At 40.1% G+C, this 26,312-nt stretch overlaps 2 protein-coding genes across 2 annotated transcripts in view; one reads left to right on the top strand and one right to left on the bottom strand.

Annotated features, from left to right (window-relative positions):
• Window positions 1-12,575, bottom strand: part of CALCOCO2 (calcium binding and coiled-coil domain 2) — a 29,936-nt gene extending 17,361 nt beyond the window's left edge. The window contains exons 1-2 of the mRNA XM_036754903.1: window positions 12,238-12,575; window positions 2,978-3,173 (exon numbers count right to left, since the gene is read on the bottom strand). Coding sequence (XP_036610798.1) covers window positions 2,978-3,157 — 180 coding nt within the window. The 5' untranslated portion in view covers window positions 3,158-3,173; window positions 12,238-12,575. The remainder of the gene's footprint in view (window positions 1-2,977; window positions 3,174-12,237) is intronic.
• Window positions 11,926-26,312, top strand: part of TTLL6 (tubulin tyrosine ligase like 6) — a 58,823-nt gene continuing 44,436 nt past the window's right edge. The window contains 3 exon segments of the mRNA XM_036755629.1: window positions 11,926-11,930; window positions 12,108-12,554; window positions 25,656-25,726. Of these exon segments, the coding sequence (XP_036611524.1) occupies window positions 11,926-11,930; window positions 12,108-12,554; window positions 25,656-25,726 (523 nt within the window).

The raw sequence follows: 26,312 nt of genomic DNA, 5'->3' as shown, positions 1-26,312 counted from the left end.
TTTGTGTATGATTCCTATCCTTTGGTTTCTTCACTGGGGTAGAGTTAGGAGGAAGATCTCTGGCCCCCATGCTATCACTTTGTGACTCTATCTCTTGGGCCCTTAGCCACTGTGAAGTGGCTAAAAAAAGGAGAAGCCTAGTTCAGGAAACAGTAACAGTGGAATGAACAAGGATTTCAAATGCAAAGATCTGAAATCTAGTATCAACTTAATTGCTGCTTGGGGGGTTCCCTATTTGTAAAATGATTCCTACCATAATAATTCTCACATCCCACCTCAAAGAATGAAATGAATTCATACAGAGAGATCTTTGGAAGCCAGAAATGAAAGATAGAATTTAAGTCTCAATGATCTATTTTGGTTCCCATGATGCCCACCACATGAGCTTCACCCATGTGGATTAACAAAAACAACACATTGGTTCAAACCAGAGATCTAACTGAGCCACATTTCTGTCTCTCACATGGCTCAGAGGGAAAATTTATGGTAAAGTGAGAAGAGCATTTCATGAGTTTATCCCTAACCTCCTTTAATAACAGGATGTGAGGGGCAGCTAGGTGGCACAGTCAGTAGAGCACCAGCCCTGGAGGCAGGAGGACCTGAGTTCAAATGCGGCCTCGGACACTTGACACACTTACTAGCTGTGTGACCTTGGGCGAGTCACTTAACCCCAATTGCCCGGCCTTCCCCCCTCCAAAAAAATAAAAAATAAAAAAAAACCAACAACAACAAACAGCTGAGGAAACTGAAATGACAGAAATTAACTGTCTAAGACAGTTAATTAGTTCCTTGTCCTAGTCAGCGGATTAGTGATAAAGCTATAATCCAGGCTTCTTGATTCCAGTCTAAATTTTTTTTAACAATACTAATCTATCACATAATTATGACTTGCTAAGTCAAGAATTTTCCTTCAGACTTTGAGAACCCCAATAATATTTTGTGAATCTGATGACTAAGTCCATGTTTACCAAAATTCATAATTTAATACACTAAAACTCCTCCATCTGTATAGTGCTTTATGGTGTGCCAAGCATATCCTTCATAACAACCCTGTGAGGTAAGCACTGGAAGTATTACTAATGCCATTTTACAGATAAGGAAATTGAGTCTCAGAGGAATTAAGTGGTTTAGTCTTGGTGACACAGCTAGGATCACAACCCAGAACTAGCTACTATCTTGCCTCTCAATAGGAAATTGCAAATGTCAAAACCTCAGTATGGCTATACTGCTGCCCTCCCCTTCAATCTTCATCTTTCCAGACAAAGCTCGTTATGTTGTCTTGTGTCTCAGTAATCTGTCCTCATATTGAAGCCATCCTATCTTCCTGATCCACTTTCACCATTCTTCCCTGGACTCTTTGTAGTATCCTTATTTCTTTATTGAAACTACATGTGTCTCTGATGCAGATAAACTAAGGTGTGGGTTTCTTTGGTTTATTAGGTTTTGGTTGCTTTGGTAAGATTCCTGGTTTCCAATATCTTTTGTGCTAACATTTCCACTTATCAGTTGGCAGTATGTGTTCACGAAATACAACCATTTCCATATTAGTCTAACCTGCAGCCTAGTCCTCAAGTGTGGCCCTCTAACTGAATCCAAACTTCACAGAACAAAGGGCCATACTTGAGGACCTACAGGGCCACATGTGGCCTCGAGACCACAGGTTCCCCACCCCTAGTCTAAGCAAATGTAAATTTCAAAATCTTTCTTGCTATAAAATAAAATCACAAAATGCATTCCAATATTGATTTAGTGATTTTAAAAATTATGCTAGTTTGAATTAAGGTACTATTAAGTAAAAGGATAAAAAATGGAGCAAAACTTTCATCTCTACCCCTTGTTTTTAAGACAGCAAAGGTCCTAAAATGACAGTCAAGGCTCAGAAAACCCATATTACTCCGAAGGCTCAAAACCCTACAGCCTCAGAAGGTGCCACTAAAGAGGCTAGAGCTATTTTGGCTATATCCACCTAAAGGGATACCAGTCTTACTGTGCCTGGGTTCATTCATTTCATCAATGATCTTAGTATTCCAAAGTACTAAAGGACGGAAGAAAAGAAGCTGGGTATTTTGTTTTGTTTTTTAAGGAGAGGGGTGTGCATTTCTGTGCATGTATGTGTGTACATACTTGCAGTCAAAGAAGTAACAGCTTCTTCTCTTTTACTGTGCAATCAGGAATGGTATCTAGTTTCAGAAGGAGCAGCATCAGCAAAAGGCATATAACATACAGATGTCAAACCAAAGGTCACTACTATTGGCAACTCTGCAGTGTAAATAATATAGATTTGACCTTTATCGTTCATCACTAAAAAATACAAATTTGCCAGGGATAGTTCTGATGGGTGGGTGCCTGTCATAAAAAAATTAACAGGGCCTCTCCTTGATTTTCAGGGTCATTAAACATCGGGAAAGGTTGCCAAATGAAATCATGAATTTTCTGTCCTTGGAGATCTCTTTAAAAACAAAAAAGAAATAAAGAAAATCTGTTTTGGGTGATTTAGGCAAAGACTTGGGTAGAGGGGCAAGGGCCTGTACCAAGTTACCTCCTCCTTCTAGCTCTATGACACTATGAAATTTCAAATAACTAGGAGCTTTATTCCAGAAGTAATAAAGATAAAGGAATGATAGCAAAAGAGCCATGCCACCTATACCAGTATTAACTGACACACTGAATTCTCTATTAGGCTAGTATAGGAAAAGCGAGAAGACAGAGGGATGGAAGGGAAGAGTGGAAAATTCAAAAGAGAAAATAATTTTTAAAAATGTTTGGAATATATTGTGACAGTGTGGGACAACAAAATATCCTGTATCAATATGGCTCAGGCTAATAATGAAAATAAGTTTGTATTAGCAGACAGGAGGAATTCAATCTAGGATTTTAAAACTTGGCTGCTGGAAAAAAAAATCCACAAAGTAGGTGACACACAGTAATAACTGAGATTCAACTATAGTTCATGAGCTTAAAACTTCTAATCTCTTACCCTAAAGATGCCAATCCAGTCCTTCCTTCGGGGAATGAAATGCTGGGTGAGGGTGTAATGGCATGTGATGTCTCCCCCGGGGATGTAAAACTTCTCCACATTATTAAAGATGATCTGAGAGAAATGGCAATGATCCAGCAGCACGGCCGATGTTGGGGGCTCCTCGCTTGTCTCTTCCATGGTGGGGGGTGGGGTCCTGTGGGGGAATGAGGGACATGGTAAGATATAAGGAAGTGGCTGGCTGCAATAAGAGAGAAATCTGGGCTCTCACCCAGAGAACAGTCTGTACACATCTGAGGTGAGTGCAGAAAGCATAAGCCTGACAATTCTGTGAAACATAACTATTTTCCTGTTTCAGTTTAGGTGATTTCACTCAAAGGAAACCTGCAATTATTTTCTTTTTTCTTTTTTAAATTCTGAACTTTAAAAAGGAAAGAAAAGGAACATTTTCATATGTGAAGGATTCTGTGTAAAATTGAGTGGTTGGCTTAAAAAAAAAAAGCAAGATGCTCCTTTCAAAGGTAGCCTGCTTATTTGTGTTTCCTTCTAAAAGTCCTATTATTTTCAGCCATCCTGCGGTGGCCAACTCTCTTCTCCAAACGTACTGGGCCTCCTCTGCTGGGATTCAGCTTCCTTGCCTTGTGCCACCGATAAAATGTGGATGACAGGTAAGATAAGAGTTTTGCAAACAAAAGCAATATATAAAACATGGAGAGTGAATATATTAAAGCTTCTCACACCTCAACCACTGACTTGACTTTCAATCAAGTTACACCACGAAGTGAAAATTAAAATTCCTCCAATTCTTTACTGAGCTGCAGGGCTACGCTGTAGGGACTTGATAAATATTTGTTGAATTGGACTGAGGCAACAATCCCAAACACTCAAAAAACATGTTATTCCTTATAAAAGTCATATGTTGGAACACAGCAACCTGCCACAAAGGGTGTCAACAGACACTGCTACCTGGTGGGTTAACAGTCAGCTGGCACCACCTAGCCTATTTCCTGGTCTTATCTGATACAAAGGATATAGGGCCTTCTCTGTATCCCAATAAAACTTTTTTTGTTCTTCTGTTTTTGTTAGGAGACGGTCAGGAAAGAAGAATTTCATGTGATAAACTGTCTTTTGTTCTTGGGCTTGAGCAAATGGGGAATGATGGGACCTAATGTTTCTTCTGTGCTATGGCTAAGCCCACATCCTCAACTTTAATCTCAGATCTGCTTTTCTGTGAGGGAAAGCCACATTGCGGATGAGGTTAGAACTAGTTCCCTGTGGATAAACCACAGCCTTTGACATTACTATCTCTCAGTGGCAGTATGAGAGGGTGGGAATGTTCATGGTGTGGACTGATTCCTAAGGGCAACCCAGAGTCATTAAGGCCTTTCTTCAGTCCCAGTAACAATCCAGCCAAGCACTAGGGACTGCCCAGTTCTTTCCTCCAACTACTAAAGGATAAGAAGCCAGTAGGGAAGAGCAACCTAGAGGTTAGTGTCTGATAATGTTTCATAATCGAAACGCCAGACACTATAATTCATTCAGTATAATTTTGAAGGAAGGTAGTTTAGTTAAGTAACTAACTTGGGAAATAAGAGCTTTGTTCCTAGCCCTGCCTTTCAACTTGCTTGCTTACCCTGAGACAAGGTACTTAAAATAGGGTGAGGGGTAAGGCTGAGGACGGGGAGGAAGGTGAAGACTTTGCCAAGAGTAAAACGAGAACAGCAAAGACATACTGGTAGAGCAGAGAAAGCAATGTAAAAGTGATGCAGTCTAGGGGTGCTAGGAGTCCTGAAATGCAAGGGCGGAGGTCTGAATTGGACCACTCAAGCCTTCTTTCAGTCCAAGTATCAAGTTTATTAAGACACTGGTTGGGTGGGTGAGATATCTAGTGAGTCTGTGGTATTTGTAACACCAATATAAGTGGGCCAGATTTTAAGAATCTGGGCATTTGATGAGGATAAGATGGATATTTTTATGCAGAAAGGCTGTGGAAGATCTGGATAGGATCTAGGAGTGGCAAGTAGCCTAGGGTGGTCCAGAGGTAACAGAGAAAGGGGTCTAGATGGGATTAAGGAGTGTAAGTAAGCTAATTAAGCAATCAAGGTGGCCCGGGGTGGGCCAGATGCCTTGGGCAGGAGGCACCAGTGATCCGGGCAACAGGGAAAATTCAGGGACTGGGTTGCTTTCAAAGACATGGTGTTTTCCTTTTATGGGTTCAGATTTCATCCCCATCAAAAGTACCGTGAAATAACATACAAGATGGGCTGGCTGGCTGCTTGAGTTGAGCAAGGGAAGGGTACAAGTTTGCATTCCACAATGATCACGTAACTTTACACCAAGAAAACTCCTGCTCTGGTATCCACCTCTAAACATGGTCAAACTCTCTTCAAAATGGGTGCCACTTATTTACAGTAAGAGTTAAAAAACTGATCACACTCTCTGACCCAATGATCCAACTACTAGGATTATATATCCTCAGCACATTGGCAATTAAGTGGTGTAGTGGCTAGAGTACTGGACTTGGAATCAAAAATACCAAGTTCAAATTATGCCTGGGACACTTACTAGCTGTGTAGCCCTGGGCAAGTCATTTGACCTCTCTCAGCCTCAAGTTTTCTCATCTGAAAAATAGGGATAACAGCAGTACCTGCCTCACAGAGTTGTGAGGATCAAATAATCAAAAGTGGTCTGGTAAACTTAAAACACTATGTCCTAGCTATTGTTACGTTACTAAATGGTTTCTAAAAGTATGCAAAAATATTGAGAGCTGCTTTATACGTAACAGCAAAAAACTGGAAACAAGTACAATTAGAGAATGGCTGAAGAAACTGTGGTATACTAATGCAATGAAATATTTTTATGCTATAATAAAGAATAAAAGAAATAGGGAAAGGTTTATACAAAGAGGTACAGAGGAAAGAATGCAAATCAGTAGAATATACTCATTCAAACAACTATATAATGGTAGCAACAAAACTTTTAAAGGATCCAGGTGGGAAAGGGAGCCACATGAGTCAGCTGCATACAAATACGCAACTGTCTAGTATTTAGTTTCATTGGGGATATTAGTCTTTATTTTGTTTATTTGATTGCTAGTATTGGTTAAGATTATTATTTTTAATTAAAAGTAATTGCTTTAAAAATACCCAACCAATGTGTATTACTTATGTATGGTGGGACCTAAACTAGTGAGGGTGTATGACTCAATACAACTCATTCCCCATCATGGGAAAAAAAAAAAGCTCCTAACGAAAACACATCAATTGGGTATTCTATGAAGAAAAGGACAGCACTTTAAAAAAAAGAAAGGAAGATACGCTGTAACAAAAAAAGAAGCCAAACAAGTCCCCTTTCTACTCATCTAAAAATACAGTGTCCCCTGAGAAAAGCCAGGAGCCCTACCCTCTTATCAAAAATTTAACAGACTCCATAGGGTGAAGTTTCATGTTTCAGAGATTTCACTAAAGGATTCAGAGGACACCAAATAGAGCTCCATGTATTTGAAAGGAACTCAACTAGCCTTGAAAGGAAGTATAGAAATGTATCTTCCTTGCTAGGCAAGCCAAGGGGCTGGAGGTTAAGGAAGAAGCAGGTAGAATAATGGTATAGAGACAGGCATGATGATAAACCAGTTGCTTGTTTCCTCCTATAGAATAAGACAGGGTCATTTTGTGTGACTAGAATATAATGGTTCCCTTCCAAGGCAGTTGGGAAGTACCCATTCTAGTCTCTCTTCCTGGAAGAATGATATCTACTAATTTTCAATAAATGCAGTGAAGATGGAGACAACTGGAATCAAACATTGGGTGTTGAAAATAATTTCTCCCAAAAAATGTGTCAGAAATGGAAGAGTAAATATAGAACAGAAAAAGGAGAAACGCTTATTCAAGAATGAACTACTTTAAAAAAAAAAAACAGACTGCACCAACGAACAAAGACTGACAATTACCACTACCAGTCTTAGAACTGATGCAACAAATTGAGAAAGAAAAGAGAAACAGAGCAGCAAAAGAAAAGAAGTTAAAATAAAAGCTTAGGAAGCTTTGGACTGGTAGGATGAACTAGCCAAGTGAAGTAACATTAGGTCATTCATTTCCAGATTCATCCTTTGAATAGCTAGGCTGCTGATTTTTCAGAAAGCTTGACACAATTCCATCTACTAGGCTATCCAAAAATAATGCACTGTCCTTACAAGAGTTCTATAATAGAAAAAGGTATAGATAAATAACCAGTCCTTCTATATGACCCTACAAACTCAGGTGATGTTTAGTTTTATATTTTGTTAGGAATCAAAAAAGGAAGGAGGGGTCCCATGAGATTAACTTATAAGAACCTCCCTTGTACTGCTTCCAACTCTGCTTCACCAACAAAAGCAACCAAATCAATGGTAATTTTCTTAAGATTTGTCTTCACGAATGCTGAACCATCACCAGGGTAAATGATGTCCCAACGAATAGTCAGATGGCAAGAAAAGACCAATGTGTACAAAAACATTCATGGTAGTATTGTCATTTTTTTTTAAAAGCTGAAAACAAAAATGAAGAAAGCAGTACACACACATACTGACTACAGCAATATAGAGGCCAAACTAAGAGGCAACAAAATTCCAATCAAATTAACAATAATAAACATCAGTACTATACTGTCAAAGAGAAAGAACATGTCTTGTTAACTGCACTGAATTAAATGAATTAACTGCTTTTGGGAGGGCACTCTGTAGTGTAACTAGGAAAGGGTTTCTTATATCCGAACAAATTACATCAATAATTTTTTTAAATGGTTAGAAAGAATTTTCACATTACCCTTTCACCCAGTGGGTGGGGCTGTTTCAAGAGAAATGAAACTGCCACTTTCAAGAAAAATGAAACCATTTGAAGCTCCTCAGATTCAGTTCATAAACTGAAATGAATGTTCAAGAAGTCAAAGAACAAATCAATCTTTAATTACGTGTACTAATTTGGGCCAGTAAATGAATTAACTAAAACTCCCAAATGATACATACATACATACATACATATATATATGTGTATATATATGTATATATATACACACACACACACACACACACACACACACATACACACATATATATTTTTTTAAAGTCATTTCATCCAATAGTATCAGGATTCTGCCCAATAATTTTTTTTTTAGCTGTTAAGGTAAGTAGACATGTTAGCCTCACTTTTCCCTGACTGGGGGGAGGGTGGGGGAGAGTAATAAATATTGTACAACAATACTGCAAATATTGTTCCTTTGTACTCTGACAGTATGGATCATGAAAACTACAGTTGTGTTTTGATGTATTCAGCTGTGGTCAAAAAGACCCAAGTATGACTTGCTAATAATAGGAAAACAGCCATGAGACAGGGAGCAGAAGCAAACAATCTATACTGGGGCCTTCAAATTGGTAACCTGGTAACCAAAAATATCATGGCTTAGGACACAAACAGTATATTTAATTACTATGCTTTGAATTAACAGCTTTTTTGCAGCAAGGAAATCTCAGAACTCCAAGAGATAATTCCCCATTTCCCTGTAATTGCGGACATTTCCTTTATAAATTAATTTTAGTTTTCAACATTCACTTCCCTCAGTTTTAAATTTTCTCTGCCTCCCTCCCCTCCCTTTCCCCCCTCCCCAAGGGGGTGTGCAATCCGACATAGGCTACATATACATTCTTATTAAACATTTTCACATAGATTTTTTTCCTTTAAAAGTCATAAGTGACTTTTTCCTTTTAAACAGGTTCTTATCTATATGTTTTTACACTGCCCAAAATTCCACTCACCAGCGCCTTCTCTAGATAGTTATTCCTTATAACAAATATTTTGGAAAGAGGAAGAGAAAAATTCAATAAAAATCAAACAATTCATAGAAAAAAAAATCTGTGGTTATTTGTAATGTTTCACACCCCAGACCCTCCACTTCTGCAAAGAAGCAGGGGGAGGTGTCTTCTCATAATCTCTTCTCTGGAGCCAAGTTTGTTCCAAAGAATTTCTCCTGACACTCAGTTTTGTGGTTATTCTTTTCATTTACAGTGTTCTAGACATTGTGCATATTGTTTTCCTGCCTCTGCGTACTTCACTTTGCATTAGTTCATGTAAGTCTTTCCAGGCTTCTCTGCATTTAGCATGCCGGTCATTCTTACAGCGCGGTAATATTCCATTCCCATTCTGGGACATGTGATGCAAGCACCACAATTTGCTTGGCCCTTCCCCAATCAAGTGAGGTCCACTTTGTTTCCAGTTGTTTGCTACCATAAAAACCGGTAAAACATTTTGGTACATAAATGGAGCCTTTCTTTTGTCACTGACCTCCCTGAGATATATACCCAGCAGCGCAATCTCTGGGTCAAAAAAGGGAGGAACATTTTAATCACTTCATTTGCCAATCTACAGTTGTGCCAATCTACAGTTTCACTAACAATGCATTAGCTTCTCCTCAACCTCTCCAACACTGCCTATTTTCACATCTTTGTCAATTTCCTGGGTGTGAAGTAACACCCAAGTTGTTTTGATTTGTATTTCTCTTATTCGTAATTTGGAGTATTGTTTCAAATTGCTGTTAATAGTTGACAATTCCTCTTTTGAGAAACGATGGTTCACATCTTTTGACCACTTCTCTATTTAGGGAAGGGTTATAGTTTCTAACTCCAAAGTGGCCGAGGCAATTAGAGTACTTAATGTGAATAAAACAGGAAGTTTGCTGCTTCAGGTTAAATGTGTCATTTTGTCTGGGGAAAGAAGATTATTTCTAAATACGCACAGTCCTCTATGGGCAAGTCTGCCAAGTCAGCATGATGTCAGGCTTTGCCGGAAAGATCTGGAGCCTTCTCACATTTCCCAACTGAAGTTTCATTCGTCGGTAAAGACCCCCAAATCAGTAGGACTAATTTGAGTTGCTTTTTAGTAGTGGGGAGAGTTGTGCTAATTCATTTTCCCACTTTGCCGATCTGTTTCCCAAATGATTAGAGATTACTTAGACAACAGGCACGAGTATATTCTGTCCAATCCACAATTCCCACTGAGGCCCAAGTAGCCTTCCTTTTCTATTATTACACTTACATACAGTATTTCATATTTAAGCCTATTCAAAAATCTTCAGTAACTCCCTATTGCTTATTGGGAAGCACTATGGCATGGTGGAGGGAATGCTGGACTGACGTTCTCATTGTCCCACTTTCTTCATCTTTAAAATGGTGATAACACTTGTACTAGCTATCAGAGTTGAGGAATGAACTTTTTTTTGCAAATCTTAAAAGAGCTACACAAATTTGAATTACTATTATTACTAAACAGAGGAGCTGCAAAGAGAGAAAAGTGATGGATTTAGACTCAGAGTACTTACTTAACATAATGGAGCATTAGTTTCTTTAAGTCTAAAGTGAAGGGTGTTGGAACTAGATGACCTCTGAGGTCTCTCCAGCTTTCTATTTGTAATGTAAGTATGTCCAACCTTCTGACCTGAGCCTTATCCTCTCATGCATTCTTACATTCAAAGAACTAAGTTCAAATCTGGCCTCAGGCACTTACTACCTGTGGGAGCCTGGGCAAGTCACTTAATCTCTTTCTGTCTCAGTTTCCCCTTTCCTCAATTGCAAAATGATGATAACAGCTTCTACCTCGAAGACTAATAATGAGGATCAAATGAAATAATACTTGTAAAGCACTTAGTACAGTGCTTGGCACACAGTAAGAAGTGTGAGCTATTATTATTAGTTATTGCTTCAATTATTTATGTATTACTCCCTCTCTCCTTAAATTATAAGCTACCTAAGAAGCCAGGCCTGTAGAAAACATTCAAATAAATATATGTTTATGTTGTTGTTTGTCCTTCCTTCTCAAAAAGGACCATGACATCAGGGAGGTGATGCAATGACGCGCAAGTGAAATGGAAGAATGTGCAAAGTCACCAGCCTCACTTTTTCTTCCTCGGGACCATCCGGTGGCAAGGATCAGGACAACCGAAGATGGCCATGGATGTAGTGGGGGACCCTGGCCTATTTTTAAGCTAAGGTCTTTTTAGTCTCAATTTGACTGAGGCAAAGTCCATTCACTGATTAAGGCTAAATAAGAAATAAGGCAGAGCCTGGTCCCTTTACCTAGTCAAAAAAAAAAAATCAATCTGGGAGGAGAAGACCCTCGGGGGTTTCTGGCCAAATGGAAGCAACTGCTATTCACATTCACTCTGAGCCAATCAGGGTCCAAATAATGACCAAGTAGGGCCTGGCCTGCGACTTATAATGTTGGTCTGGGAGAGGCAAGAAAAGAAGCTGAGATAACTGATCCAAAATGGAATTGGGCTTCCAATTCAACAGTTGTCAAGGTTGGAATAAGCAAGGAGAGGGGAATGATAATTTTCTAGTAAGATATTAGTCTAACTAAGGCAAATTATTACGACATCACATCAGAGAGATGGTGAGCTGGGGGCTTTCTCTTCTTTCTCCATATACCACTCAGCTCCTCCCCGGTATCCCCAGAAGGGTTCACAAATGAATACCTCTTCAGGGATCAGTGGACAGATGTTGTGGTATAGTTGAGTTGAATCTGGGCCCTGCCACTTACTGTCTGACCTTGGGCAAGTCACATCGCCGCTATATGCCTCAGTTTCCCCATCTGTAAAATACGGGGTTTGGACTATATGACATACAAAGTTTCATTCAGCTTTAAAAGCAAAGATTGTAGCTAGGCTCAGGTCAGAGATTGGAGGGGGGTGGGTGTGGAGATTGCCTCTGAAAGCAGGGGCACCGCTTGTGAAAGATGAGGAGTTTCAGTTCCCCCCTCTTTTCCAAAGCCCTGTCTCTTGGCAATGAGAATCAAGACTACAGCCAGACTCCAAGAAGCGAAGAGCGGAGAAAGCCAACGGGTGGAGGGGGAGGAGAAGGGGCGATTGTCCAATCCTCAAGCAAGAGATCGTGACGTCACGACTCCCCTGCCTGCTGGGACTCCATGGCGTAAACCCCAAGAGAAAAGCGGAGTGTATCTATATCGCCGCACCCCAACCGTGCGCGCGCACCCGACAGAGCCTCGCTCTCCTCCGAAGATCGTCCCCACGAACTCCCTTAGAGCTGAGAGGGGCGCCACGCAGGCCACGTTCCCCCGCCACTGCCCCCTCCGGTATGATCCCGAAGGAAGCGCAGCAAGCTACCAGTCCTCCCTTCCCGATCACAGGCTTCCTTAGCCTTCACGGACACGAAGCGGGAAAACAGCAGTAACCCCCTACTCCCCACGCCATCAACCGTCTTCACCTCAGAGACTCACCCGCAGCAGCAACAGCCACCAGCAGCTGCGTCGCAACAGCAACAGGGGCAGGGGCGGGGACGGGGCTGGGCAAAGGTCCCAGGACGAACTTCTCGGGCCCCGCCCCCACCCGTGCGTCATAACGTTAACGCCCCGCCTTCAGCGACGTGCGCTCAGGGCCTCCTGGGACTGGTAGTTCTGTCTGGCCCGAGAGGAGAAGGACAGACGTGGAAGGAGCGCCTAGGGGGCCTCGCTTGCCTCCGGCTCCTGCAGCCTTGGGAGTTCCGCACCAGCGGCTCACCCCGAGGCACTTGGAATCCGCCTCTTTCCCCTAGATGGTGCTGTTAACTTAGTTTTCTATTTCTGGACCACAGAATCCCACTGAAAGGTCATCTCGTCCATTGTCTAGGTTTCGCTGAGCATCCTCTCTGGGATCATAGAATGACAGTGGTACACAGCGTTCCATCTCCCGCTTCTGTGCTTTTGCATGAGGGCTCCTCACCTTTGGAATGCCTTCTATCCTCAGCCTCTGGGACACTCTTCTCCTTTCAAAGCACTAAGTAGGTGTCACCTCCCACAGGGACTTTGTCTGATTCCCTCAGTTGTTTAGTGCTGACCCTGTCTTGAAATTATCTTGTAAAATACGGCAGTGGACAGAGTGTGCCAGGCCTTGAAGCCAACGAGATCTAAGTCCCAGCGCTTAAAGCATAATGCTTAGCCCATTGGAAGCACTAAATAAATTCTCTGTCTCTCTGTCTTTGCCTGTCTGTTTCTGTCTGTAATTTTTTCTTCCTTCCTCTGACACAAACTCTATGACCCTGGATAAGTCACTTAACTTCATGTAACTCTCTAAATTACCATCCTCCATTGGTTAAAGGGAGTTTCCTTATCCTGGAGTTCCTTATTCAAGTGAATAGGATCCAGTCCTTATTCCTATCTTAGTATTTACATGTTGCATCCTTGTAAATTCCTTGAGGGCAGAGAACTGTTTCATATTTGCCTTTGTATTCCCAGAGCTTAGCCTAATAGCTTGCACATAGTAGGCATCTGATAAATGCCTTGTTAATTTGAGCTGAAAGAGATCTCAGAGATTTAGTCCAACCCCTTAATTAAAAAAAATTGATGCCTTTTGTTTTACATCACAGTTATTCCCAGATATGCATACATCATACACACAGTCCCCTTAAATTGAACAAAAATAGGTAAGCAAAGACACAGTGACCATCTCTGACAATGTATATGCAACATTCTGCCATCACTCTCCTGCCCCTCTGCTGTAAGGAGAAAGGTATGTTTCATTCCTGAATCTCTAGGATCCAGCACCCTCATTTTACCAAGAAGGAAATCTCTTCAGTAGATGAGAAAGAACCTCTACTATAATAATTCTGTCTTCCCCTTAAACAGAAGACCCCCAAGCTGGGGGTCATCAGTTTCAGTGTCACACACGTGTGCTGTCAGGAGTGGCCTTTGATTTTACACAGTAGGATGCCTGGAATCGTAGAATCATAACATGCCATAGTTGGAAGGGAACTTGGAGACCATAAATCAAGCCCCTATTATGCATCAGGTACTGTGGGTCATCTGTGGAGGGGAAGAGACTCTGTCAAGATCACATAGTGAGTGGTGGAGCTAGAACTAGAATCTAGTTCTTCAGGCTTCAAGCCCAGGCTCTTCCCGTAGTACTAGGATTCCTTACATCTAATGTGAATATTTCCTGAAGCAGCATAAATTAATTTCCTTTTGATTTTGTTCTAATAAGTCTTATCACTGGAATCATTCAGTTCTTTTTTGTCCCACTCCATTTCTCAGTAGGTTCACTACTTGGAGAAGGTTTTCCACCTTAGTTCTAGACTCTTTATACTCCTTCCATTTACTTCTGATTTCATTTTTTATCTTTTTCTTCATTTCTTCCAGACACTCTTAAGAGTCCTTGTGGCTAAGCCATTTTCCCAACTCTGCTTTGCTTGTACTTGCACAGTTAATTTCTTCTTCTGGGTTTATCTCTTGACCCATTATATGTATCTCTTCATTATGTTTAGTACCTTTTATTTGTTCATGCCTCTGGCCTCAGTTTCTGGTTTGAGATTGTGTGTCAGGGCCAAGCTCCTCCCCTTTCCAAACACTTGGATGGTGTCATCATGCCTGGTTTGGTCCTCATCTTGATTTCCTGGGTTCCTGATAGTTGGTTTCCACTTTTTCTGGTGTGTCTATGCTCTTAGTGCTGGCAGGCTTCAGGCCTCCCTGAGTCATCCACGGTCAGAGTGCTGAGGTCTAAAGGACTCCTTGAATTGTTCTCGTCAGGTCCCCCTGGAGCACTAGCCATCTTTGGTCAGTCATCTGTGGACTTCCACACCCTGACCCTCCCAACCCCACAGAATCCTAGTAAGAGCTACAAGCTTCCACCACCCTAGGGATTCTTTTTCGGAATTCCACAGGTTTTAGACGCCCTTGGATGCTCTGGTCAGAGGGTTAGAAGGCTACTCTCCTGTTTACCTATGTTTATAGTGGCTTCCAGGGTCATGAAGAGTTGGACACGACTGAAATGACTGAACAATAAAGCAGCAAGTACTGTCTTCCATGTTGCAATACTTAATCCCAGTGCTCACAGGCTTCTGACTTTCTTTTTTGTGTAGTCCTGGTCTGCATGAAATTTGTCATTGGTATTTCTCTTTGGATTTCTTGATCATTATTCAATCTGGTTCTCTTTGTGGGAATATATGTGAGAGTATTGGGCTCCTCTACAAACTTTTCCTTCTCCATCTTAATAAGGAGTCTCTTTTCCTTTTGTTTCTCTCCTTCCTGAGGGGTAAAACCAGTGCTCAGAACTCTTCATGTACTTGGGGAAAAAGTGCTATAATTCAATTTCTACTCATTGTACAGTTTTATCCAGATCATAAAATGTCAGTTCTGTCCTCAGACCTTATTTTCTAAACCAAAAAGTTTCCAAATTGTGTTTGGTTGAACTCTAGTGTTATGCAGGATATGACTATAGTTGTTCCCTGAGAAAATTTCAATGCCAGTGATGTTTCCCTCTACAATATAAAACAAGAAATTATGTATAGATTTTTCTGTTACTGTATTGGTCTGAATCTAGTTTGCATAAAATTTTAGTACATCCTATATTATTTTTCAATTCAAGAAATGTTAAATAAGGAACAAAAGCACTGTGCTGGGCATTGAGGATATAAACCTAAAATGTGACGCTGTTGCTATCCTAAAGGAGCTTACATTCTAGAATAAAATAGAACACAATATACAACATTCTACTTCCTTAGACGGGAGGGGACAGAGGGCCTTGTAGCTCTGCCCTAGACATGGGAAAATGGAAGATAAATCCCACCAAACATTAGAACTGAGAACCACTCAGGGCAGGGCTCCTAATGTTACTGTGAGGGCCACAGGAATTAAGGAGCATGGGATTCTGATAGAGAGATGGCAGATCTCATTCTTCCATGAGAGATCATCTCTTCAGGAAAAGCAATTGCAAAGGTATCCTATGCTATTACCTTGTCTCAGCAAAGCCGAGTCCCAGCTTTATTAAACTATATGTATATATAATATATACGTATGTATCTATATGTATATATATATATATATATATATATATATATATATTTGTAGGTCTGGACATCCTCAAGGGAGAAGTCAGAGGAGAATAGGGTTATCTCAAAAAGCTGTGATATTAAATTTTAGCCAGCTTTGTTATTCTTGTCCACATCAGCCTTCTGGTGACTCAGAGGATTCCCAATGGAATAGTCATATGTCTGTACATGTCTACATACATGTACATATGCAGTGTGTTTACATATATGTACATATTCTATTATAGAGTTGTCTCCCTAGGGCTCAGTTTTCATGGTGCATTCCATGTTAGCCATTTGGCTATGTGTAGTAGGCATACAGAAGAAAGGTGAAAGTACTATCCAGTATTTACTCTATGAATAGGTCCTTGCTGGGTGCTAAAATGACTAGTTGGTTTCTGCATCACTACACTTGGGACAGACATCCTTCAGGCTCAATTTAAAATAAGTATTTATTTAAGTATTTACTATGTGTAAGGCAGTGTGCCAAGCCCTGGGAATACGAAGAGTCCTTGCCTTCAAGGGGCTTACATTATACTGAGCACGTGCGTGTGTGTGTGTGTGTGTGTGTGTGTGTGTGTGTGTGTGTGCAACCTTCAGAGTTTGGTCTAAGAAAAACAAATAGGATTAGGTTGTATCCATGTTTATTTCTCTCAAAATGGGTGGCATGCATGTGTTCATGCGTGGAAGTCAGTCTGGAACTGCGCTTCCTTTGGGTTTAGGGTGCACAGTTTATATACCCTTCCAGCAGGAGCTAATGTCACTCCCTCACCCCTGGACAGAGAAAATATCTCTATACCAGACCACTTCCAGCCATGCCAGACCACTTCCAGCTGTGGGCTATCTAGACAAAAGAATCTGAAGAAAAACTGATTTAAAGTCAGGATTTTGGAAAAAGGGGTCAGGGAGAAGTTCCGAATCTCCAAGATATTGGTTATTAATAATCATTTCTCACATTCCCCCACATGATTCTAATGAGAGGCGTAGCCTCCTCAATGGATCACAAACTGATACAGCCAACACTTCAAGGGTTTTGGGACTTAACAATGGGTAACAATGTGAGGGTGAGGGCAAAAGGGTAGAAATAGATGGATACATTGACAGTCCTCTTTAGTAAGTAGACCTTACACATAAAAGATGCAAAGGGAGAAAGTAAATAGTCAATAAAATTGTCCATTTAAGGCTCCGAAGTCTCATCTCATACAACTGTCTGGTTCATGGGACACCATATGATGAAATTCTTTGTCTGGGTGTGATCTAAGCAGTTTCCAGCTGACTGTCTTCTTAGACTCAGGTCACTGGTAGAGGGCCTCTTTCTTTGTTAAAAATCTCCTACAAAATTGGTCTTAACACAACTTTAAGTTACTTTGCAAGGTCAAATAATGAAAGTTAACTTAACCCTTATGTCTCTATTTTTAGGAAATCAAATTGAGAAGCTTTTAGACCAGGGAACTTACATTTTTAGGTTGGCCAAATGTCATGCTGATATATCCAAGAATCTCAAATAAAACCAGAAAAATTAGAACCCAGTTTTTATCATTCTCATTATTCATTTCCCCCATTAGGAGAATGAGATTCCACTAAGGAATTAATAACAGAACACTTTTTACAAGAAGATGAATTCTAAAACATAAATGAATTCATTTGAAAGTTGCCAGATTAACTACAATTGTAGGAAAAGATTCAGAAATGGTATACATAAATAAATTTAGTAATGAATTTTAAAACAGTGCATATCAAGTAAGTTACTTATAATAAAACATTTCCAGCTTCTAGCCATGTTCAGATAAATAGTCCCTAATTAAAGTGGATGTTACTTTTAAGGCGTTTACAAGATAGACCACAAGACATTCTTTTTCTAAGATAACTAATTGTAACAGAACTGAGACAATTATAATATTAACTAAATAAAAGAATCATATCCTGGTTTCACAAGTTTTTGACCTAATTATCCCCATATCATTATGAAGAATTAAAGGATCCTAACTTATACAGGTAACTAGTAACAGATGTCAAGGCTTAAATACTTAATTATTAAGTTAGTTGTTTGGAATATAGAAAGGACTAAAATTCTAGGCCAAATAGCTCAAATCTCATACTTGCATCTTATTATAATAACTTAGATGTTCCAGTATCAATCTATTATTTATTAGATTTAATATTGTGCTTACAAAACTTTTTGATTATAGAAATGTTATAAAAGAATGGAGACATAACTACACAGTAAAAGAATAATACTTTCCTAACTTCATGTCAATTCCAGGCAAAAGTTATGTAGATGGCCAATTGAGCCAATTAAGCATTGAGCCATGCTTAAAGTCAGCCAGGTGGGATATTTTCCATTCCATGTGTCATTTTGGGGAAATTGAGTCAGGAGAATCCTACCTCAGCACATGCCAATATTCATTCTCCCAGACTTTCCCATGAGAACAACCCCCTGCAGTTCATATATGTAAACCCCCATAGGGTTGCTGCCATCATCATTGGCTCAGTAGCATTTCTCAATGTTCATACCTGGAGTCAGACTCAGAATAACATCAGTTAATGGTCCCTTAAGGTCTTGAATAGAATGTTCCAATAATCGGAGTTTCAGGTGGGTTTAGCTCTGAAGGATCACGTATCTGACTATAATTCCACATTGGTTACAGTAAGAGATTTATCACGGGAAAACACTACTGCTCTCAGAATCCCTTTAAACAATAGGAACACCTTTAAGGCAAGTCTTAAGTAGTTTGCATACATTTCTACACCTGTTGTAATTCCAGATTAAATAATAAACATAAGTAAAACCAGATTTCCCATTAAGATAACACAAGATAGTTCGCAAGTTATTATTCTTCACTAACATAACTATCTGCACTGAAATCCTGTTCCTTAAAATAAAAACAAAAGAGGTTCCTGATTTTAACCTCACAACTTAATAGATTTACATCTTTGTTTTCAAGCTTGTTTGCCCTTCTCTAATTATACTCATCATTCTAAAAGAAAGAGATACTTCAGGAATTGAAACTTATACATATGATGATAAGTTCAAACACTAATTTTAACTCTTGCTTAGGTTGTGAAATGACAATAAATTAAGATCAAAATAGCAAGATCTTTCCCACTTACATCTCATTACAGTAATTCAGATGCTTTAGTATTAATCACTAGCATTAGAGCTCTGATGTTCCTTCCGTTGAACTGCTGACTGACTTTGTTTTTCTGAAAACACCCATTTAAGGCCAGTCCAAGGATAGAACAAGCCTAGGGATGAAACTCGGAAATTCACAGTAGGTTTAGCCATAAATTGGTACCAATATCAAATTATTATCACAATAAATTAGCTTACGAATGAAAATTTAGTAGGCCTTCGAAAAATCACACAAAAGATTTTTTATAAAACATTTCTTCATAAAAGTATTTTCCTTTCTTTTTTTTTTTTTTTATAAATTTCTTTATTTATTTTTAGTTTACCACACACGGTTCTACATAGTTTTGAGTTCCATTTTTTCTCCCCTCCCTCCCCCCTCCCTCCCCAAGACGGCATGGAGTCTCATATAACTGTCATGTATGACTTTGCATTGAATTAATTTATGCACTAGTCAAGTGGTGGAGAAGAATTTTGACCAATGGAATGAATCATGAGAAAGAAGAAACAGAACCAAAAAAAAAAACCCCAAAAACAAAAACAAAAGAGAAGCAGAAAAGGCGAGCATGTAGTGTGCCTCAGTCTGTATTCAAACTTCGCAGTTCTTTGTCTGGATGAAGATAGCATTCTCCATCGTGAGTCCCCTGGAGTTGTCCTTGCCCCTTAGATTGCTGAGAAAAGCGCAGTATGTCAGGTTTGGTCCTCACGGAATCCACATATCTGTGGTTGTGCACAACGTTCTCCTGGCTCTGCTCCGCTCACTCAGCATTATGTCGTGTAGGTTTTTCCAGGTTGTTATGAAGTCTGCATCATCCCCATTTCTTATGGCACAATAGTATTCCATCACCTTCATATACCACAGCTTGTTCAGCCATTCCCCAATTGATGGGCATCCCTTTGCTTTCCAATTCTTGGCTACCACAAAGAGAGCTGCTATAAATATTCTTGTACACATGGGTCCTTTTCCCGCTTGTGTGATTTCTTTGGGATACAACCCTAGAAGTGGTATTGCTGGGTCAAAGGGTATGAACATTTCTATAGCCCTTTGGGCATAGTTCCACACCGCCCTCCAAAATGGCTGGATCAGCTCACAACTCCACCAGCAATGCAACAATGTTCCAATTTCCCCACATCCTTTCCAGCATTTATCATTCTCCTGATTTGTTATTTTAGCCAATCTGACAGGAGAGATGTGGTATCTAAGAGTTGTTTTGATTTGCATTTCTCTAATCAGCAGCGATCCAGAGCATTTTTTCCATATGCCTGTAGATAGCTTTAATTTCTTCCTCTGAAAACTGCCTGTTCATATCCTTTGACCATTTCTCAATTGGGGAATGGCTTGTATTCCTATATATTTGGCTCAGCTCCCTGTATATTTTAGAAATGAGGAACCTTCCTCAAAATTATAAATAGCATCTACCTAAAACCATCAACAAGCATTATTTGTAATGGGGATAAACTAGATGCATTCCCAATAAGATCAGGGGTGAAACAAGGATGTCCATTATCAACCCTATTATTCAATTTGGTACTAGAAACATTAGCTGTAGCAATAAGAGAAGAAAAAGAAATTGAAGGAATTAGAATAGGAAAAGAAGAAACTAAATTATCACTTTTTGTAGATGATATGATGATTTATCTAGAGAATCCTAGAGAATCAAGTAAAAAACTACTTGAAATAATAAACAACTTTAGCAAAGTTGCAGGATATAAAATAAACCCATATAAATCCTCAGCATTCCTATACATTACTGACAAAGCCCAACAGCAAGAGATAGAAAGAGAAATTCCATTCAAAGTTACTGAAGGCACTATAAAATATTTGGGAGTCTATTTGCCAAGACAAACCCAGGGCCTATATGAACATAACTATGAAACACTTTTCACGCGAATAAAATCAGATCTAAATAAATGGAGAAATATCAGTTGCTCATGGTTAGGCCGAGCTAATATAATAAAAATGACAATTCTACCTAAATTAATCTATCTATTCAGTGCCATACCAATCGAACTACCAAAAAATTTTTTTACTGAGCTGGACAAAATAATAACAATATTCATTTGGAAAAACAAGAGGTCTAGAGTATCTAGGATATTAATGAAAAGACATGCTAGAGATGGTGGTTTAGCCACACCAGATATTAAACTGTACTACACAGCAGCAGTCATCAAAACTGCCTGGTACTGGTTAAGAAACAGGGGTGTGGATCAGTGGAATAGGATAGGTACACAAGTAGGTGAAATCAACAAGTTTAGCAATCTACTCTTTGATAAACCCAAAGAGGCCAGTTTCTGGGCTAATAATTCACTATTTCACAAAAACTGTTGGGAAAATTGGAAAATGGTAGGGCAAAAACTGGGCATAGACCAATATCTTACACCATATACCAAAATAAAGTCAAAATGGGTTCATGATTTAGGAGTAAAAGTTGATACTCTAAGTAATTTGGGAAAGCAAGGAATAGTTTACTTATCAGATCTGTGGAAAAGTAAAGAATTCATGACCCAACAAGAGATAGAGAGCATTACAAAATGCAAAATGGATAATTTTGATTATGTCAAATTGAAATGTTTTTGTACAAAAAAAGCCAATGCAACCAGAATTAGGAGGGAAGCAGAAAACTGGGAGAAAATCTTTGCAACTAGTATCTCTGAGTATTTTCCTTTCTTAAAAACAGCTTGAAATTTATCCTGATGTTAAAAGTGAAAGACCAAGGAGTATAAGACAAAGCTCCTGCCCTCAAGAAGTAGAAATGAGTGGGTAGAACATATAGGTCCATATGACCATATATACTCCTTGGTCTTTCCCATTGTATCTGACAAGGCACCCTGTATATTGTATGTGCTTAATAAGTATTGATTGGCTGACTACATTTTTTCAGGTATATGTTACATTGCCAAATGACTTGCCCAGGGTCACACAGCTAGTAAGTGTCTGAGGCCAGATTTGAACTCATGAAGATGTCTTCCTGACTTCAGGCCACCTAGCTGTCTGACCTGTGGTAGAACTCATATTGGTCTGATCTGCCACCCTTGAACCCACTGTAACTTGACCCCAACATAGTGATATCATGTTGGCCTTCTTTGAGCACAAAGAACAACCAACTACCAACACTACTAAACTAGGTCTCCAGCTTCCTCAGCATAGGGACTATGACTTCCTTATTAGGCAAAAAACACTCTGACTGTAGGGATCCAGTTTTTTTGATCCTTTTAAAATCCCTCTCCTACTTCCATCCCCTAGTACCCAGTACTGAGATCTATATGTGGGCAGGTGGTGGGTATACTTTCCATTTATTAATTTATCATTAATAATGATAAGTATATTGTATATGCTGGTTTAATTTTAAGTCTTGCTGAGTTCTTCTTTGCACAATCTACCTCCTCATCCTCTGAAACAGATAAGCCAAGAAATATATATGAATAGCAGTATTTTATGTATGCATTATTAAGAGTAACAATGAACACATGTGACACTTTAAGGTTTACAGAGCATTTTTCTTACAACCCTGTGAGGCGAATTTTAAAGGTATTATTATCTCTATTTTACAAACTAAGTATCAGAGAAATTAAATGTCTTACTTTGAGCCTGACAACTGGGAAATATTATAGTGGTGGGTCAAACGCAGGTCTCCAGTTTCAATGCCAGCACTGCTCTCCACACTTCCAGAGTGTTGGCCATTGTACCAGGTGCTGAGTGTCAGGGAGAAGCCAGGATGTGACTTAGTCTCTGCCTGTATGGATCTTACAATAAAAAGAGTGGGAGTTGGAGACAAGACCTTGGGAAAATCTGCCATCTGGGAAGAGAGGCCCTGATGGGCAAGCCATGAAGCAAGGCCAGAAGATAGTGTCTCAGAGCAGCTGCTGGTACTACCCAGCCTTTATCTTTAACCCTCACAAAAGTTCACTTGAATGAATTAACACCTCTCTCCTTTAGCCCAGCCTAGCCCAGCCTAGCCCAGCCCAGCAGCTGAGTGCACCCTTGGATTCTGGCCTAAGAATTTTTTTAAAAGACATTTTTATTGATATCTTTTATATGGTCTAAATTTCCCTCTGCATCCCATGCCCTCCTCCTCCTCCCAGAAAGCTATCCCAGCTAACAAAGAATATTCATTTAAAGAAAAAAAAGGGAGAAGAGGGAGGAAAAAATCAGCAAAATCAATTAACTTAAGAACTTTAAATCTGAACTCTCCCAGAACTAGAGATGAAACCTGCTCCTTCCTCTAATAATCTTAGGTCTGGGCAGGCTACCATGCCTCATGTTATAGGTTCTTTCTATTTATATTATATGTTGGTTCAGAAGAAGGGCAGAAAGATCAGTGGAAGATGAGTATTAACTATCTATTGCCATCACTTTTATCACCATGTTAGGTCCAAATGGGGCTGATTCTCATATAGTGCAAGCAAAAGTTATTGGAACTATTGGTAGCCCTCGATTTACATGACTGTTGTGTTTCTGAAGGGTTGTATGCTAATCAAATCATATAAGAGGGAACCTGGATATTTAAAGGGCCCCTGGAGTAAATCTTTTTGTAAGGCAAAGAGAGAATCACTTTGTACTTTATAATTTTGTAAGTTTGAATTTTCAAACACCATCAGTTTATAATAGAAAAAAAAAACAGGATATCTAGAATCGGAGGACCTGTGTTCAAGCCCTGATTCTGCCACCTGTTCGTGAGACCTTGGACAAGTCACTTCAACTCTCTGATCCTCAGTTTCTTCCTTTGTAAAATGATCATGATAATACCCACAGTGTCTATCTCATGGGGATATCTTGGGGAAAGCACTTGGCAGAGCTTCAAAGGGCTCATAAATGTGAGTTTCCTAGCTCTACAGGTGATCATAAAAGGCCTTTATTTTATAGGCTTAGAGAGTGCCCTGAGGCTAGAAGAATGAAGGGACTAATACAGGGATAGGGAACCTGCTGAGGACTCTCACATGCAGTCTTTTGGCTGAGTCCAAGTTTTACAGAACAAATCCTTTTATTAAGGGGATTTGTTCTGTGGTGTTTGGATTCAGTCCAAAGGTCGCACTTGAGGACCTAGAAGGTCCTATTAGTGACTAATAAATAGTCATATAGCTACTAGTGTTAGTAGTCAGGGGCTTCCTGACTCCAAGTCTAGGACTGTTTTCTATTATGCCATACTTCCTCTCTGTGGTTACCACATTTCCTTAAAATAGGGCACACCTACACTGTAAAATAAGCGTGAGCTGTTATCGCACAACGTATCCATTTCCATACACTACCTACTTCTAGTTAACATTTACACAAAGTTTGCAGAGTTCTTTTGATATACAGAGTCTTGGTGTATCTAGGGGCACTTATTTACCAAAGGTCTTGGCGCATTTGGAAACTATGAAAGCTAGGGGCAGCTAGATGGCACAGTGAATAAAGCACTGGCCCTGGAGTCAGGAGGACCTGAGTTCAAATCTGACCTCAGACACTTGACAGATGTACTAGCTGTGTGACGTTGGGCAAGTCACTTAACCCCAATTGCCCTGCCAAAACAAGCAAAAAAGAAAAAAAAGTTTAAAAAAAAAAAACTATGAAAGCTGTAAGACTTCAGGGTGCACTAAGACTTTTGGGACACTCTGTATTACCTCATTTGGTCTTCGTGACAGCCCTGTGAGATAACATGCTATTATTAGCTCTATTTTACAGATGGGGAAACTGAGGCTGAGAAAGTAAAATGATTTGCCCAAGTTTACATAGCTAACAAGTATCTAAGGCACGATTCCAACTCAAGCGTATCACGATTCCATCCACATCCAGAACCGTATCCACTGTACCACCTAGCAGATGACATGTATTAGTATAACCTTATAGTTTACAAAGCAAGCTTCTCATAATTGGGGGGGGGAGGAGGCTGTAGAACTGTAGACTGTAGAACCTTGGACTTGAGTTCCATTTGCCAGCTGTGTGAGGTTGGGCTGCTATTCTGAGAATAATCATACTTTGTATAGCCTGCATCTCAGGCAGGGGTTCCTCATATAATGGTCCATTGCAGCTGTCACAAATGGTCACGACAGCTACTGAATGGCAGGGCCAGTACTTGAACCTGGGTCTTCTGACTTAAATCTGGAGGAAGAAAACAACATGAAGATATGAAAGGAACACTGGCCTTTACAGACTCAGGGCAAACCCTTTCCCTTTCCCTGGGCCCTTATAAAATAAGGGGGTTGGACTGAATTGCCTCTAAGAGCCCCCTCAGAAAGCCAAGTGTTCTATCCAGTGTACCACAGAGTTTCTCCTAGGCTCTGAGGGACTTGTTCTATGGGGCTGGGTAGTAGTTATACAGAGATGTTTTATTTTCCCTGTATTGTTAGAAAGCAAGACACTGCCCCCAAATTCTACCCTTTAGCACCCCTTCCCTCACCCTGCCCAAAAACCAAACAAAAACCAAAGCACTTCTCACCAATTCTGCAACTTGGTTCTTGGATAGAGGGCAATTATGGGATTGGCCATTGGCAACAATGTAGAATGGCCTTATGCATTCCAAATCACAAAGGGCTACAATGCATCACTGATCATATCTATAATAGAATGACAATCTGCAAGGGTGCCCACCCAGCCACTAGAAGTCAATACACTACCCACTGCTGGTCTCTGAAACCGTTCATCCCCCAAGCAAGGTCAGATATAGCCATAACTACAGGCATGATGACCTTGCTCAGCTCCCTGTAGGTCCACTTTTAGCCTCCAGGTGTCATCCACCCACCTCCCTTAGCAACCATGCAGATTCTCTGAACAGTCTGAACAACTCCTTTGAAGTCCATGCCTTCTGCCAAGATGGGCTTGGTACTGGGGCGGGGGGGGGCGGGGGTCTCCTCCACCTCCTCCTCCTCCTAGCAGCAGCCATCTTCTCCTCCCAGAAGTTCTGTGTACTGTAGTGTTTGTAGGAAAGGCATTCCAGTAGTACAACCGGAACTGAATGAGGCACCCAGAAGATAGCTTACTGCTGGAAAGTTTGTCTCTCAAAATCTCAAAATGCCCAGTGTAAAAAAAAAAAAAACCAAAAACACAAAGCAGAAAACGCAACCAGAGAATTGAAATCCCACCTTAGGTTCATCTGTATGAGCCTCTGCTCTAACAGTCACATGGAAGTAATCACCATTTCTGTCAGGGTAGGGAAGGCCCCCACTGCAAGTCACTGCAAGTCAGACATACAGAGAAAGAGAGAGAGACAGAGAGACAGAGAAAGACAGACAGAGACCGTTGTAAGCTGATCCTTTTGAAGTAAGAATAGAATCCCTCACTTAAACTCACTTTTAAACTTTAAACTGAGGCAATCTGTTACTGTCATCATGACTGGGGGACAGGGGGAGGTTTAAGGTGTAGGGGTGAAATGGAAACAAAGCCTTTGCATCATCCTAAAGCTCCAAAT

This window comes from Trichosurus vulpecula, chromosome 4, assembly GCF_011100635.1.
Source record: "Trichosurus vulpecula isolate mTriVul1 chromosome 4, mTriVul1.pri, whole genome shotgun sequence".
Taxonomy (NCBI): Eukaryota; Metazoa; Chordata; class Mammalia; order Diprotodontia; family Phalangeridae; genus Trichosurus; species Trichosurus vulpecula.
This window is presented reverse-complemented; position numbering and strand designations above follow the sequence as displayed.